The following is a 17,442-nucleotide window of genomic DNA, read 5'->3' on the forward strand; positions in this document are numbered from 1 at the left end:
AAATTCAAAACATAAAATGACACAATGAACAAATATTTAGGATAACGGAGTCTGACGATTTGTTGCAGGTCTGTCCAAAAGAACAGAGAGAGAGAGAGAGAGAGAGACAGAAAAAAGGAATAAATTAAAATTGAAAGTAAAAAACTAGACAGAAATCTTTGTTGTTTAGTTGGACAATTTAAATAGCATACTCATATTTATGTTCTTCGGTAAAAGTAAAGTCGATAAAATTTTATCACGTCTTTTCTCTCATCTTCAATCCTCCGGAAATTAGCATATTTTGTTTATCATACGGCGAATTCCGCTACAAAGATTTTTTGCTCCTTCTCTTTTTTTACGTCCCGTTTCATTGCGCGTCCTTGCCAGGATCTCGCGTGATGTCAACGGAAATCAATATGCGAAACCGAGTTTATTTGTAATAACATATTATGCGTGAAACAGTGTACGCGCACATGAATATATGTGTATGTGTGTATACATATACATATATGTATGTAGCGGGAGATAAGGTTGACAGGCAAGTTTTTATGCACGCATCGAATCGTTAGAAAGGTGTTTGCGTATATATATGTATGTGTGTACGTGTATATATTTACTGCGTGTGTGGGTTTGCATCGCTGATGGACTTTGGCGATATATGCCGACGCCGGTGGAGAAAAGTTGCGAGTCTCGAGTAATAGAGAAAATTACAGTCTCGTCAGAGTTACAGGAGATGCTGCGTATAGGTATACATCTACCTATGCACGCAATCCGATACGGTTAAGGATGTATCCTCAGACGTACAGTCCGATAGGAAATTTCTGCTTAGAATTAAACAAGAGAATTGTCTGTAATGAACAAATCGACGCGAATGTAGTCGAAATTGCGAAACCCGGTTGATGATCCAGAATTAACGAAGAAGGTTGGAATATGTCGTGTAAGGGTTTTGTCGGATATTTAGTAATTGGGAAATCGTTGCTATAACTCGGTTCAACCTTTTTATAATTAAAATTTTGACTTTCGTACTAGTACTTTTTGTTTTGGTCGAATTCAGTTCAATCAATTTCCGGCAGTCGCATCCCTGGACCGCTGTTTCGTCATTATACTGAGAAAAATTTCATTTGTTACAGTAACTAGAAAAGTTGAGTAAAACAGGTATCGTTAAAAAAACTGTTTGAATATTGTTCGAATTACAAAAACCCTCTCTCATTGTCAGTGTACGTTTGCCATTAGTCGAAGCGTTTTAAGAATACCGAGACGCGTGTACAGTCTGTTTCAAAACAACGTTGCCGAGCAACGAATTTAAGTCTGGCTTGAATTCTGTCGATTACATTTCTCAGAAGTAAGAGTGAAACTTGAAACGGTGGGACCGAAAACACTCGATACATTTACGTTTAGCCGGATAAATGACGTGTCCGATCCTAGATATTGAATAACTCGAGAAAGACGAAAAACAAAAAGTACGCACGAACACCGCCAGGAGAAAAAGAAGGAATCGGAATTAACGTATGCTTTCATAATTCCATCATAACGTCATAATTCCCGCCATTTTTTTTATCACGCCGGTTTATAAGGTTAGGTTAGGTTAGGTTAGGTTAGGTTAGGTTACGTCGTCACATCGAGAACAAAGTTATTAATTATTCTTTGGAGTGACAGTAGGGTCTGGAACACGAAACGAGTCAGAGATTCGATTTTTATTTTTATTTTCACCGGTTAATTAATCGCGAAGTGTGTTACAGAAACACGATTTTCGGATGTTTCAATCGCTGCCATTCGAGCTTTCAGATGCTGTCGTCCTGCTTTTGTTTCCAGTTGGAAAAGTCGAAGGAAAAGAGAAGGATTTCATCGCGTGATCGAAGAAATTTACAACGGATGTAATAAAAAAAATCTCGGAAATCGATTCCATCGAAGATCGTTCAACCGGTAAAAAATTTATCATCGGGGTGACTTTTGGCGTATAATTTCGCGTCTGCTGCATCCGTACTTGTGCTTGGACCTCGTCGTTTCAGCCGTTGGTTTGCCGGAGACGGTTGCCAGTGGAACTTTCCAGTCAACGGAACGCGACCGCTCGTTTCGCTCACGTTGCAATCCAACATTAAAGTAGCACCGCGATATGAAATTCTGCGCGCCGGAGAACGTTCAGGGTTTGAAATTTCGCGAATTTCGACGCGTTTTACCCAATTGCGCAACCTCAACGACGATGATGATTCATCAGGATCGATCCGTCGCTCTGTCTTTTTTTTTTCTTCTTTTTTTTTTTCTTTTTTTTTCAAACCGAATATAGAACACCTATATTCTCGGTCTTTCGCATCTTCTTTTTTTTTATCGCTTGATTGAACGCAACTCTGCCTCCGAGGTAAAACCGTTGAGCTAGTTTTTCAAGCCCTTACGTTATAACGATCCTACGACTTAAGTGTAAAATAGGAGCTGTAACGTACCTTCGAGTTTGAGAACATCAGGCAGACCGGCCATGGTTGAAGCATCTGTCTCCTTTGGGAGGACGACATCTTTTCCACCCTTGTCGAAGCCGCTTTAGTCGATTAGAATCCGCTCCACCAGCTTTCAGGTGATACTTTTCTTCTCAACGATTGGTTCGCCGTTAGTTGGAGACGTTTTCCTTTCGGCGTTCAGGCTTCTTGAACGAGTTTGAAAAACACGTGGCTTATGTTGTGACAGTTGAAACGAAGTGCGCGTGTATGATTGTTGATTTTTTCTATTCACGTATATCCTTGTTTGTTGTTGCAAAGCGTGTAACGAATTGAAAGAAAAAGAAGAAAAAAAAAAAAAAACGAAACTATCGCCACGACGCGGCGCGTTTGTAGAAAAGATGAAATTCCCGCACTTCAAGCGATATATTACGTATCGTTTTTTACTCTTTTCTCTCTCTTCTATCGATGATCGGTGAATCACTTTTTTTTAAACTATTTATTTCTTCGTTTTCTTCAATCAAACCAGTCGCCGACTCCTCTTTCTCTCTCTCTCTCTCTCTCTCTCCCTCTCTCTCTCTCTGTCTATCTTCCCCCCTTCGACGATGGTCGAATTGACGGGGTTCAAAGGTTGACGTATCGGCGATTATTAACAATCAATAACAAACTCGGAACCGATCGATCGTGTGCACGTATACATTTAAATCTTGTACCGATCGACGATCCTTATACAAATACACGGTGTTTTCGCGAACGTTTTGTCAGTTGGTTAAACTGTAATTACAGGATATTTTCACCCGGTTCCTTTCAAACGTGGAACAGAAAAATTGTATGCTTTGTGTTTGGTAGTTTGCTAATCAGATCGCGGGCATGTCTTTTATATACACGTCGGCTGCCGCTCGCGGATAAAGCGCCGCCCCCTTTCTCCGGTGGTGGGGACGGTTGGACGACGTGCGCCGTGCAAATTTCTCACCGATTCGAAACACGCCGGGGAGTTCTGGGTACACGCCGACATGCACTTCGAACCTCTAGATTTTCAAACGGCGCGTAGACGAAATCCATCACTGAGAATAATTTCATTTGTTAGATTAGCTAGAAAAAATCAGTAAAACAGGTATCGTTAAAAAAAAACTGAATATGGTTGGAATTACGAAAAACGAGGTACGCCTAACCATTTTGCGCTGTTTTCGATATTTTTTTGGTTATTCCAACGCAAAATCAGTTTGTGAGGTTTACTCTACTTTTTTAGTTAAATGAGGTTTTAGCGTCAATTTATTGTTGCACGAGCATTAAATTTTCCCAACAGCTGCAAGAAAATATAGCAACAGTGATCGCAATGAGAAAGAATAGAATTATTGTCCTTCTAAAGATTTCATGAATCGGTCTCCAGCCTCTTTGGAAATTCGAAATTGTGACCCGACTTCTGTAGCATGGTAATTCTAATTATTGATCCGCGCTCAAGTCAAACGAATGAATTTTTCTTCCGTTTCTTCGTACAATTGTAAAAAACGCGGCGTAGCTTTGTCAAAAGAAAAAAGAATTGAAAGATTAGATTTAAAAAAAAGATAACATAAACCTCGAATATTAAGTTTCCCCAAAAACGTAAAAACCCACAAAATGACGACATAACGCGATATGTATTTTGATTGCAATTTTAGCCCGAAATTCAATCTCACGTTTAAAACAGCCAATCTGCAGGGTCATTTTGATGTCTGTCAAATTACCTAAGAGGTCAGTGATGTAGGTGATTACGTCAGAAGAAAAGGACAGCGATCATCGACTCCCTTTAGTCGAATGAAAAAAGGTACATAATCGATTTAAACCTAAGACAATAACAAAGTCTTGTTAGTTACGGTGCAATTTTGGTTTTCGCGTAACCTTGACGAGGATCGAAGGGCATTTTTCCTACCTTGCGACGCGACGCGACTAGTCGAGACGATGAGAAGCAACGGCTCGTTTATCCTCAAGTCCCATTATACAGTTAGTTATATGTCACGCAATACGATACTTCGCATGAATTCGCGCGAGTTTTCGCGTACGCAAACACACGCCCGTGCTCGAGCACATCCATGATGCGCGTGCAATTAATCCTCGACGTAGAGAGTGGAAAGATTTTACGTTATTCTGCAACGCGGTCAGAAGGATATCCTGCTGTATGTATGAAATATGTAACGCGGATGTCTGTTGTTAGACTATTTTCGAAATCTGATATCCTCCGACTCTGAGCATATTATAATTATACACACCTATAGGTTGGACGGTCTGAACTTTTTGTCACGACCTACGCGTTCTCGAGAAAGAAAGAAGTCTTAATTTCTACCATTATTAAGGATCAATCGGGATATACAGTAAAGGATCCCAGTGGCTCGCTATTTTTTTGAAATCAATACTGGGACGTGTTTCTTCCCCAATCAAATTTTATCTGCCAATTACTAAAACAATCGATACATTGATCGCAGACGCATAAAGTGTCCGTATAAAGAGAACTCGATTCAGTTTTCATTTTAAAAGAAATAAATAAAAAATAGCAAACCCCTGGAAACCCATTAATGAACTTTACTGCACTTCGGACTACGACGCAGTTTTAAATCCGACCAACGTATCCGGTTTTTTCTAATTTTTTTTTTCTTTTTTCTTTTTCTCGACGGAGTAGCTGAGTAAATTTTGCAAATTTAAACACGAAGTAGACGTTAATTATTAGTTTTTTTCGTTGAAAAATATTGAGAAATGTGAAATATTCATTAACTGCTCCTGATTATATATTTTTTTCGAGCTTTGTACTGGCGATTAGAGATTCTTTGATTCGTTTCTTTTGTTTTTTCAATTACTCTTACGCGTCTTTATACATGCCGGATGTTTCATTTACGAAATTATAATTGTGCTCGTTGTCATTTGCCTCGAGTCCGTGCATTAACATATCAGCCTAGAATATGCGGGAATTTAGATTTTCTTCAATATGCCAAATTTGAATATTCGAATCGTCGAAAATGTGACGAATTCTTGAATTATTATTATTGTTGCTGTTGTTGTCGTTGTTATCATCTTACCAACAAAAAGAAAACTACAAAAATTATTCTACGCAGATTTTGATATTACATTTGAAAAATTCGCCCTAACAAAAAACTAAACACACTGATCGAGGTTGGTTGTACTTGCTAGCTGCATAATGGTAATTTGTTGAACAATCGCGTCTTCGAATCGCGTGATCTGTCGTGAATAGAATTTTGGAAATATTATTACAGGATGTAATATACGTATAAAAAGCTAGTTGTAAATTCAGCCGAGCGTTAACCGTCGTTTGAACAAGTTTCGCACATACGCAGACTTGTTGCGTGAGTTTGAAGAGTTTCTAGCTTAATATCAACCGAAATTTCGTATTGGCCCAGACGTTCGGGCACACATAGCATAGTAATTTATTCAACCGTCATAATTCGTGATCTAACATTGAACTGATCAATTTATGCCCTCAATTACGGACAATACACATGTGTGTCTTATACGTATATACCGTACAGACTATGCCTGCTCGTCAAGCAGAAAATAGTAAATTATATTTAACACTTTGTATGTACACATTTACGTGCCTTGACACTAAAATTATGTAAATCTAATACCTGCAATGTATCTGTGACACGTAAGTTATTGTACTAATAGAAAACGGTCATTACGCACAAATTGCGACAAACTTGTTTTGCCGACAGATAACAATTAACCGTAACCTTTCTAAGTTAAATTAAATATTTTTTATGCATCTAATTTTCGTCTGTTTGATTTTTTTTTCAATTCCGTCTCATTTGGTATTACAGAATCAACTAACTTAGGTACGTTTATAATAGTTGCAGAAAACAAATTCACGAAAATTCTCAACAAATTTAACCACTAATTGAATATCACCGACAATTATCAATCACAGTCGTTCGAATACAAGTTGAGAAAATGTGACGAATGTCCGGCATGCGTCATTCTCTGCCATCCCGGATAACGCAATTCTCGTACAGTTTCGGCGATACCGAATCATTACTTTGGTACAGCATGTGACCAATCTCTGTTACATACGACAATGTGTAACACATGTCCATCCGACAATCTATCATCGATCTCTCTTTACGCCGGATATTTAATTGACGAAACAACAACTCGTGTCGTTTCTTCTCGACAGATGTTACTCAACGTGCGTTCTTTTCTACATCCTCTTCCTTACCTCACCTTCACTTGCAATCGAAGAATCGTCCTGTGGAGGTGGAGAAACAAATTTTAACCCTTTTTTTTTTTGTCATTCAAAAATTTAAATCAATTCAAATCACCGATTCGTTTAAAAACTCGGGAATTGATAAGGACACATGTAAAAAAAAAAAAAAAATACAACGAAAGCATTGGTATGTAGAATCGGGTTTTTGAGCCCTTTTTTTGCACTTCAGATAAGTGGACTTTGATATTTTAAGATATATGTATTATACAACAACGTCGAATTCTAACTGCGACTGTTGTCAATAAAATCAGTAAACTCAGTGTTATATTCGTTGTATTAAACAGACTCTATCCTCGGCATGCGATGAAATTGTGAATTTTCATTCGGCTCGTAATCTGTTGTGATTGATGTAAATATTGTTCGCAAATTGGAGCAAGAATAAACACTTCACGTGCGTGAATTATCCGTTATTATCCTTAATCAACGCGCGAAGGCGATAAAATATATCCGTGTACATTATCAACATTCTGTATTCATAGTTTCACGATGTAAATCGTAACAGGTTCACAACGTACACAAAGACACAGCGATGTGTAAAATAATTACGGGCGAAACAATCCCGTGCTAAGCGCATGATCGCTTTATCGTTGCTATCGTAAATTTAAGCTCTTTATTAGTTCACATGTATGTACAAAAAGTCTAATGCGATACACCTCAAGAGTATTTCACAAATCCAACGCGCACGCGCCATTGCGTAACATCGTAGAACTACTTTAAAACAGGTATAATAATTTAAAAGAGAAATGTATAATCAGGTGTCTCAGCGTTCAGCGAAAACCGAGCATTGTTATACATGTTATATTATATAAAAGCTTGGACTAAAATTGAACAAAAATTTTGCCATCACAAGCTCGAAGCAAATGTGTTATTGGAAGTATACACGTTAGATGGCCGCGATGACCGATGACGTTTAGTCAATGTTTCGAGGGTGTCGTAAAGATGGTTTATCTGTAGTGTGTACGATGGAATCTTCGCGTTTCATCGTCGACGATTCGTAAGCCCTGGCTAATGTTAGGAATATCTCGAGGATTTTCATACGCGGATCGCAACAATCGCGTCATCTTCTCCGTAGATTCTCAAGAACTCATCGCGGTAGCTCGCATTTTGTTGACGAGATAAGCTTGCCGAAAAATACGGATTATTGGACCCTTTATCACGCGGGTGATGCGTGTTTTTCTCGTGTACAAGTGCAATCTTGTTTTACACACGGTTTGATGTCATTCCGCCGTTACGTGGTTCAAACTAATTAAAACACGGAGATACACCGAGCAATGAAACTCTACGTCATGTTACAGGTTACGGTTCGTCCACTGTAAGTTTGATCACCTTTCAAGTAATTTCAAATCAAACGAACAGTCGGTGAGACTTCCTGAAAGTAAATTGGACACGAGACTGAGGCCAGCAGCCAAACGTTTTTAACGCTGTTTCGAATAAGGTAGCGAAGTGCGAAAATCAACTCCCAATGCTTTACGAAAATGAAGTTAGCAACGTTACTGTAACGATGAACGTTCAGGAGAAATCCTTAACTCGCATCTTCAGGATCGTCTGATATTTTGTTTTACTTATGTTTCGTTACGTTAACTTTACTAACTTCAGCCCCCAAATGCTTTTATGGAATTATTAGGATGAAACTCAACTGGATTTTTCTCTTTCTAAAAAGTTTAACACGTTTGGCTGGCAACTCTGGCTGTTAGCTTGAGCTTCATAAATCTGACTTCCATTTGTGGCGATATAATCGGTCAAATTCTGCCTTGGTCTATACACTTGAAAATCTACGACGTGGTTCGGTGCTCGTGTTTCTTTTTTATCTGTTCGATGGCAATGAGCCGCTAATTCTATGAAAGTACCTCTTCACTTTGTACGCATCACTCATCACAGCTGGATTCGTATGATCGAACGATTCGGAACTCTGGCGATTAGCGGCTGAAGGTACTGTTCATCGGAGTGATTTAGCAACGTTATTGAGACTCCATCGATTCGTAGTTTTACGCTTATGCGATTATACTCGGTGAAATGACGAATCGGCAGTCGGGATTTGGATGTAGAAAATTTTGCAGGGTGAGGAAGAGTAATCGTAGTGTTATTGACCGCATAATACTATTGCCAATATCTCAATGCCATCGTAAGATAAGAGGTTCAAAAATAAATTACTGACGAATCGAATTATCTGACGAAAATAATTGATGGCCCAAGTCATTCCCGCATTTTTCAATTACAGATTACCTTCAATGCCAAGGCAACGATTCGGTTATCACTACTAATTCGTTTTTTTTTTTTTTTTTAAAGAGGCTAAGGGGCCTTGAAACATGGTCTAAAACAGTTAGTCAAAGTCGTTTGATCCAACGGTTTGAAATCTTATTGCACAATGTGAAATCTCTCTGAATCATCCGAAATCTCTCTAACTCTATAACCAAAGGCGTTAAGCACCTTCGTTCGGTAAAAGCTGACGACACCAAGCAATCGCATGTCTTCAGACCATGCAGCTGTGGATTTGAGTGTATTGTTTCCTGACTCTGTACGATCAGTTATCGAGACCGTATGTCGCTGATCAAGTATATTTCCTCCCAACATGTGTGTGATGTTCGAAAATAGAGCGATTAAGCCTGCAGCGCAGATTGCAGACGACTGCAGATCATCGATCTACGTTAAAACATCTCTGACATATTTTTCTTCCATGTGTCAAAACCTTCGTCCAACATCCTCCAAGAATTTAATCAAGCTCGAGTCTGGGTCAGCATTATTTATATATATTAATAATATATACATATATATATTATATATATTATATACCGTGTTATACTAGACGCTGGACTAAATTGGCGAAACCTTCTGAAACCCCGTTGGACGTATCAATCTGACGAAATTCCTAACATCTTTGTGACATTTTGGATAAGACTGGTCGTTTGTTTCAGTTTTTGAACAGGCGTAAACTGCAACTTTATAAACTTGTGTACTTATAATTATTTGACTCAACCTTTCCAGTCACTTGATTCGTCACTAAAATCCGACTTTGAACAAGTTTTCGACGGAAATGTTTTCCATACTTGGTACAATTTGGTTTTCACATGGATCAAAGAAACTCTGTACCATTTCGCGCCACAACTGGACCAAGCAATGGTCACCATGACTGGTTCAAAAATGATCAATCGCAACTAAGTCTATTTCAATGACGTCATACGAGGAACGAACGAGATAAACCAAAACAGCATCGCATAGATTCTTCTCTCGGTATTCTCTTTTTCAAATCCCATTTTAGGGGGATTGTTTTTTTACCCTTTTTTTTTTTTTTTGCATGATAATCATTCTTGCAAGACAGATGCAAGTTTCGACCTTGAATTCGAGACTGCAACAGGCAGTCGGATCGAGGAAACCGAAACGCTTCGCGAATGCGTTTCGCCATAACCGACAATGGGTTTGTTTTTCTTCCCGTCTGGAGATGCCATTTTTTTTTTTTTTTTTTTCATTTCTTTTGCCACCCACGCTTCAACTATTTTCACACGATTAGGTATCTGCGTTATATGACGATTCCCGTTTCTACGGCACGGTATAAAATACTGCTAGAACATGTGCTGTCGAGTATTGATTAGTTATTCGACGTTGTTATTATCGTTTCTCTGTACAATTACTTGCCTCTACACTTTTACTTATCTGTATCATTTATTTATGTTTTACTCTGACGTGAAATGTTACAAGCAGACAGCGTTGTTGACATTTTTTTTTTTTTTTCCTACTTCTTCTGTCGTAATTATACATATATACGTGTATAATTTATTCAGACGGTGGATCTGGGCTATTCCATAGATTCAATGTTCGCGATAGATTTACGTTGAGAATTTATGATTTTTTTTTTCTCCCCAGAAGAAAGAAATCAAAATGGTGCTGATTATAAATTTTTCTTCCTTCTCATTGTTTGCCTCTTCTTCGTTTCTCAAACGATATTGAACATCTCGTTACACTCGGTGCTGGTTTTTTTTTTTTTCTACAAATAAGTGAATCTTTTGAGTCTGGGGAGGAAAATGAAATCTCCGATAAAATAAAAATGGCTGTATGATATAAAACTGTCGAATTTAGACGAAAAGAAAACGATTATCACAGAAATTGAGAAATCCGAGATTACTCGTTTGTTTTCGGCTTCTTACTTTCATTCAGCTATAGTTTCGTACGCGTATGTATAATCGATTAACCACCGGTGTTACTTTTGTACAATATGCACCTACTGATGTACCCATTCCGTATCACGCGGCTAACTAAAACTCTTAATAAACATAAGATTAATTAACACGTGGTTATCAGTGCGATTTCACGATCATCATCCATCCATCCTCGACGAAGGTCAATAATAAACGGATAACCGACTCCGAATGTTCAAATGTTTAGATTATGTATACACCACACCATGTGTACGTTGTTGTACATATACTTGTGAAATGATATGACGTGGTGATAAAAACGCGATGTTTATTGTTGTGAAGGCGACGAGGAAACTTGATGATGATTTTTTTCTCGACGATTCATTTCTTTTTTTTTTAAGAATTTTCATCCTTTGTTGAATTATTTTTTTTTTAACAATAAAAGTTTTTCACGCATAACTTCGTGTTATTCTTTAATCGGTATTTAGGTTTCGAAATTCAACACTGTTTACAATAATTAAAAACTCGAATAAGAAACGTTAGAATTTAAATGAAAGTTTATTGTGTCGTCGAAGAAAATTTCACCGATAAAGCTGTTGACAATCTGTCGTTTTCATTCAAGACAAAGTGTATCTCTAGCGAACATTAGCGTCCGCAAATTCGCGTCTCGCGAGGTTGACATCTGTTTTTTTTTTTTTTTTGTTTTTTTTTTTTTGTTTTATAATAATTCCCCGCATGCTGGATGAATAATCAACTTTGCGATCAAGCGGCAGCGCCTTTCCTGATCACACTCCACGCGACGGCAAGGCCGCGTCTCCTGCATCCGCATTTTCGACGGCCGAAAATCTTGCGGTAAAAACCTGTTACAGGATGACGGAAAACGTTCGACGGAAAACGATATCTGTTGACACGCCGTCGAATCGTGAGCAATTACGGTACGGATGAACGATCGATCGTTTAAGGATCGATCAAGGCCGGTCGATAATTTCGGGAATCTTATTACCGGCCGATACCGATGCGTCGGTAAAACAGGGCGATCGTTTCGATCGATTTGGGGAATCGGTCGACGTTCGGAACTTCGGAAACGCCTTGAGATATCTACGTCGTCGTATTTCGATCACCGGCATCACACTTTCGATAATTAATATTGTGCAAGAGAGAAGCGCGTGATGCAGGCGTACCAAAAAAAAAAGACATTCGTTTGCCGTCGTTGCGAATTCTTGTGACCGTGCCTTCACGCAAAACCACTCACTCTCTCTTTCTCTCTCTTTCTCCGTTTCTCTCTCTCTCTCTCTCTCTCTCTCTCTCTCTCTCTCTCTCTCTCTCTCTCTCTCTCTCTCTCTCTCTCTTTTTTTTCCTCTTACCCAACGGGAGAGGTGATTAAACGTGGTTGCAGTCACGTTTCCATCGCGTAATGCGACGCCGCGTGAATCCCGTGCATGCTGTCACGACTGCCACCTAATAATCCGTGTCGGCCTTCCTTTCGCAACTTTCAAGGGTCTTAAGAACCGGCACGCGGAAATAACTCAAGTCTCGATCGCTCATGCTTTCATCTCTCTGTACTGCGGTTTATTCACTTCCCGACGTTTTATTCATTTTTTCCTCATCTGTGAGGCAAGAGGTTAATTACAATTGTGACGATCGAATTGATGATTGTTGCATGATAAAAATTGTTCTCTGTGTCTGTGGAAGTATACTCTTCCTTTCACTATTTCCGTGGTTCAATGCGCGACATCAATTTTGGATGTATCCTCAAATTCGCAAATCACCCACGAGACTCCAGGTGTCTTGTTTATTCGTCAGGTTCAGCTACGCCCAGGAAAAACCTGGAAAACTGGGAAAACTCAAGGAAGTTCTTACAGCAGGGAAAAATCAGGGAATTTTCAGTCTACCGAAGAAACAAACTCGTTCTTATACATGGTAATATCCATCTTGAGAAAAAAAATTGTACTTAATACTCGTATTTTTTTTCATCGCACCACTTCGTAGATTCTATGTATATTACTTGATAACAAACCTTTCTTTCTGTTCTTTGTAAATTAATAATTAGACGGTAAATTATTTGCTAGATAATGTTGAAGGTATTAGTATTGATGTGTAAAAAAAAAATGTTTCATATACGTTTCAAATATATTTGAAAGGTGACTTGAAAAATCCTATTTTAAGGCTGGAACACCTGGAAAGGTCAGGGAATTACATATTCCAAAATGCGTACGAAACCTGGTCATATTTTGCGTGACTAATAAATTAATACTCGTTTCCTGAAAAATTCTGCAATTTCTAAATTACGCCGTTACGATCATATTTCGACAAAGGGATTGAAATATCAACCGTGAAATTTATTAACCGATCCTTAGGCGATTATCGGCAATCCTCGACTTGGTCCAAACTTGGGTTATTGATTGAAAAAAATTTAGTACAATAAGAAAAATTTCAACATCGGCTTTCCGACCATTCGAAACTTTGTTGTTTGGTAAAAGTTTGATTTCTTTACATCAAGTTTCGCCGCCAAATAATTCGGAAATAGGCGCTTTCGGAACATGTCAAATTCGCAACTTCAAACGCCGCCTCTATTTCCATGGAAAAAAAAATCGAAGCTTGATTTCATACTGATGCAAAAATTAAGTTCGTTGTAGTTTAAAAAATTTGTTGCTTCTTCTCTTATTCACCATATCATCAAACTTATTACAAATTACCGTCTTGATCATTTGCTTATCGTACAATTACGCTCACACGCGATGCGCCGCGGTTCCTCAATAATAACCCAATAAAATGCATTCGCAATGTCTTATACGTATCATCGTTGTGTGATTCGCGTGGAGGAGAAGCTCTAGACGCGCAGTTTCAACAAAAAACAAAAAAAAAAAAAAGAAAACTTCAGAAAAACAACCTACGACGTAAAGATGCGGAATTTAAAATTGGAAAACGACGAGACGAAGCGTCAAACGTGTTGCATGCGCTTTGGCGAGAGAGAGAGAGAGAAAGAGAGAGAGAGAAGAGAGAGAGAGAGAGAGAGAGAGAGAGAGAGAGAGAGAGAGAGAGAGAGAGAGAGAGAGAGAGAGAGAGAGAGAGAAATGGAACTAAAAAAAAACAAAAAAAAAAAAAAAACAACAAGCAACATGAATAACGACGAAAATAATAAAACGCACGAATATCTGGCGTCCTCGTCAATGAACGGAAAATTTTTCACCGCGTATTACGTGGTATTTAGGAGTTGCGTGTGGTCGAGGATAAAAGTAAATTTGCCAGCGTACACTTTATGCGCATATAATAAATTTAACCGGAACGAGGCTGACGCATGTCTCGAATTTCGATGCACCCTTGTCATTATATAGTTATGCATTTTGTCTTGAGTTTTGTAACTCGTCTTACATGCGCTGTTCGACTAAAGCGTCACTGATGAGAAATATAATTATTGGAAAACAAAATCACGGGAACAAAGTTCGCGATTTTTTTTTTTTTTTTCATTTTTTTGGTTCCCCCCTCTTTTGCAAGGAAAAGAGAACTTGTGAATTACAGATTTGAAACAGGTCATTGACTCTTGGATTTTTCAAACTCTGGCTCAACTTTCTTGACGTTACGATGCAGTCTTGCAGAAGTTGAAGAACTCGTGCGCATGATAAATTTTTATCTTTACGTGTTTTTTTTTTTTTCCTCTACCGTTTTGCTTACGGAATTATTGTACGCATTGACTGAATCAACTCGTGCGCGATACGATAAACTAAATCTAATTGTAAACGATTTCGAACCCACTTACCTATGAGAGTCCAGACTTGCTGAAGCTACAGTAAAAGTATTCGTTTATTGCCATGAACAATAAACGAGTAATGAAGTTTTCTTTATTACGGATTAATTAACGCAATTTATCGTTTTATCGCCACTGCGTGATAAATCTTTTATTTCATATTCTTCAGGGTAACATAAATCGTTATTGTTACAGATCAGTGCTCTCTTGTCAGTTCTGCATTATGACCGTTAAATTAATCTATACAACAATCTTTTCGAGTTACGATTATCATTGCACATGATATTATATCTCTTATGTAGAACGAAACTTGGATCTGAACGTCTTCTCAATTTTGAAACATCGAATATTTAGTCGACTTTTCGAGCCTGGATGTTAATCATCCTCAGGACACTTGTTTATTACAACTATTACAAAAAATTTTTTGGGGTTAGCATAAAGGTACTGACTTGGTATAATTTTCCAATGAAAAATAGGAATCGGCAAAGACTTTGGAATTACAGCTTCACATCGTACAGTATTAAATTTACATTTAGAATACGACGTTACAATTTTTACGAATACCAGAGAGGAAATTTTCATTTTCCATTTAATTAACATGCGAAAATAGTTTGACTTTCATTCTGAATTTTGTTTTTCAGTAACGAGGCAATGTGAACAAATGTTAGACGCATATTTTTGTAGGGATTTCAACGTTCTACAAAAATGGTCTTTTTATAATTTTTTGATAACTCAACTCTTTGAAAAGTTATTCAAGTTCGAAGTTGAAATCACGTAAAAAATCAATTTTTTCGAGATTAATAGCGAAAATACTAGACTTAAGACTTATCACAAAATACTCTGGGTTTCTTTTGTAAAGCACTTCAACCACTATAAAATCATGTCATTCAAATAATTTTCAACCTTGGCAAATTTATTTTGCAATTGTTAGAAGTTATAATATGTAATATATGTAATTCCAATTTAAAAGCAGCGTTTTTTAGCAAAAAATAAATCTCAAGTTGAGAATTAATAGAATGACGTGATTTTATATAGTGGTTATATGTACGTTTTACGTTTTTTGCAGCAGAATGAAAAAGCAAGAGATATTAATTTAACCCCTCGACTGTTGCACTCGTCCATTTTCTGCTCGCTTTCTCTCGTTTCTAGGCGTTTCTTCCCTCATATTTCAACGCCTCTTTCGAGATTAAATTCGAGTCAATGACGAAGCTGAGCGATAGATCGCCCCTCAAAGTCTCCGGCATGCAGTCGGATCTCGTCGTATCAGCTCGCCCCTCAGAAGATACTAAACCACGTGTATTTACGTAGATATTATTAACGTACATACGTATTTCATAGACACGCAGAGTTCACGTGTCGATACGCTATCTAACGCTCGTTTCTTATTTCTCATTCGTTTCTCTTACGGTGAGAAAGAGAGGATAGAGGCTGATAAAAATAGGCGCGGGCTCTTGTGACGTGTGATCGACACGTGAAACGCGAGTGCATCTTGTTGACAGAAAATGCAGAAAAGTTATAAATCAAAGGGAAGAATAATCGACGCCAAATCCTTCGTTTTCTCTTTTACTTTGTACTTTTACTTGTACTTTTCACACCCCAAACTGTCCGATGAATTCTTATCACGATGAATTTTATACTGCGGCGTTTTTTCTTTCCATTTCTTCGTTTTTCTTTTTTAGACCACCGCAGGTCGTTGATAACGCGATCAACTACACGCTGATGATGACCCGTGGAAGAAATTAAGCCATCTCATATGTAAATAAACATATGTGACATAACGGAAATGATTAAATTTGGGCGTGCTCTCCGATCCGAATCTTATTGCATTTCCTACTTTTGTTTATTAGCTTATCATTCTTTTTTTTATTTTTTTTTTTTTGGTCGTGATTATAACTTATTTCTTTTCTATCGTATAACAATTTCCGCAGCCTTATTTCAAACTTCTTTCTTGACTGGAAGTTTGAATTAGTAATAGTAACATCAATAGAAATGTTCTCTGGTGTCCGACTGATATGTTATCAAAAGGTGAAATGATTTTAAAGTGCGTGAAATTGTTATTATTATTATTATTGTTTTTTTTTTTTTAATCACTCATCTCTTGACGGTTGAACAATTTTTTCTGTACTTAAGTAAAATTTTGGTTTCTGTTTCTTCCATTCTGGAAAAAAAAACATTCAGTTATGTATAATATACTAATCGTGAAATGTAAAACCACAATTGAATATAAAAGAATAATCGGATCGATTTGTTTTATCGCTGGTGATACTTTCGATGGTCAGAGATTATTATTTAATTTCCAATAATACAGAGCATTTCAAAATTAATGACTGTTTTTTAACTAATTATATTGTCGCTTTTGGAAGTTAAATTTGAACGAATACACTAACATTGAAATTAGAATCGACTATTTTGAGTGGAAAATATTGATATACATTATTTGAAAAATCAAATGAATTGGTTACAAATCTTTGTCAAAGTTACTAAAGTTGAAACATCATAAAAATGAATACACATTTATTCTTTACGACATATTTTCTGTATTAGAAATACGATTTATTATAGAATATATCCGTTGGGATGGCAAATTTCAATCTTGCCTTGATCGAATTAACACAATGATATATTATTTTGAATCGTTAATCTCGAGTGCTTACCAGGTGAGAATTATAATCAATCATTGAAGAATACCTACTTTATAAACGTGTCGTGATCAATAAAATGAATTGGTTTGTTGTTGAAACTATTTGCCGAAGCAGAGACATTGATAATAAAAAAATAACCGGAGAACAAATAATGAGATACAAATAGAATCAACTGAGTTAACATCTCGCTTTTTTTTTCACATAAATGCGGTAAAAAATCATAATTCTTACGACAGAAGGGGTCGCCTGACCCTCGCCTAATTACCGTGGT

General features: G+C 37.4%; 2 protein-coding genes across 2 annotated transcripts in view; one reads left to right on the forward strand and one right to left on the reverse strand.

The window, feature by feature from the left end:
* The window catches only part of LOC107218159 (facilitated trehalose transporter Tret1), a 28,738-nt gene extending 25,483 nt beyond the window's left edge, over positions 1-3,255 (reverse strand). Inside the window, exon 1 of the mRNA XM_046732943.1 lies at positions 2,418-3,255. Coding sequence (XP_046588899.1) covers positions 2,418-2,486 — 69 coding nt within the window. The 5' untranslated portion in view covers positions 2,487-3,255. The remainder of the gene's footprint in view (positions 1-2,417) is intronic.
* Positions 1-17,442, forward strand: part of LOC107226259 (RING-box protein 2) — a 52,259-nt gene that overhangs the window by 28,811 nt on the left and 6,006 nt on the right. The window lies entirely within an intron of this gene.

This window comes from Neodiprion lecontei, chromosome 2 (assembly GCF_021901455.1).
Source record: "Neodiprion lecontei isolate iyNeoLeco1 chromosome 2, iyNeoLeco1.1, whole genome shotgun sequence".
In the NCBI taxonomy this organism is placed as follows: domain Eukaryota; kingdom Metazoa; phylum Arthropoda; class Insecta; order Hymenoptera; family Diprionidae; genus Neodiprion; species Neodiprion lecontei.